General features: G+C 77.0%; 1 protein-coding gene across 2 annotated transcripts in view; it reads right to left on the bottom strand.

Moving 5' to 3' along the window:
* Nucleotides 1-281, bottom strand: part of TRIM36 (tripartite motif containing 36) — a 33501-nt gene extending 33220 nt beyond the window's left edge. For both annotated transcript variants that reach the window (XM_015558455.1, XM_006755278.2), the window contains exon 1: nucleotides 79-281. In XM_015558455.1, the coding sequence (XP_015413941.1) occupies nucleotides 79-105 (27 nt within the window). In that variant the 5' untranslated portion in view covers nucleotides 106-281. The remainder of the gene's footprint in view (nucleotides 1-78) is intronic.
* Nucleotides 282-287: the final 6 nt, after the last annotated feature.

The raw sequence follows: 287 nt of genomic DNA, 5'->3' as shown, positions 1-287 counted from the left end.
GCCTCCGCTCCAGGGAAGGAGCGGCTCCCGCCCACTGAGCGCCGAGGGAAGCGACCCAGGCGCCCCGGCCCCACTCACCGGCGCGTCTGAGCCGTCCCCCTCCATGCTCGCCTCCGCCAGGTGTCATCAACCGCGGGGTTCGGCGGGGCCGACGAGCGCCAGGCAGGGTCTGGTGGGCTGGTCCCTGCGGCGGCCGGGGAGCCGGGGCTGCGAGCCGGAGCGCGGGCTGGTCTGCCGGACCGACCAGCGGACCGACGGGAGCAGAGGCCAGGGCGGGCGAAAGCAGG

The sequence above is a fragment of the Myotis davidii genome, unplaced genomic scaffold (assembly GCF_000327345.1).
Source record: "Myotis davidii unplaced genomic scaffold, ASM32734v1 scaffold130, whole genome shotgun sequence".
NCBI lineage: Eukaryota > Metazoa > Chordata > Mammalia > Chiroptera > Vespertilionidae > Myotis > Myotis davidii.
Note: the sequence above shows the minus strand (reverse complement) of the source record. Positions and strands in the feature narration are given on the sequence as shown.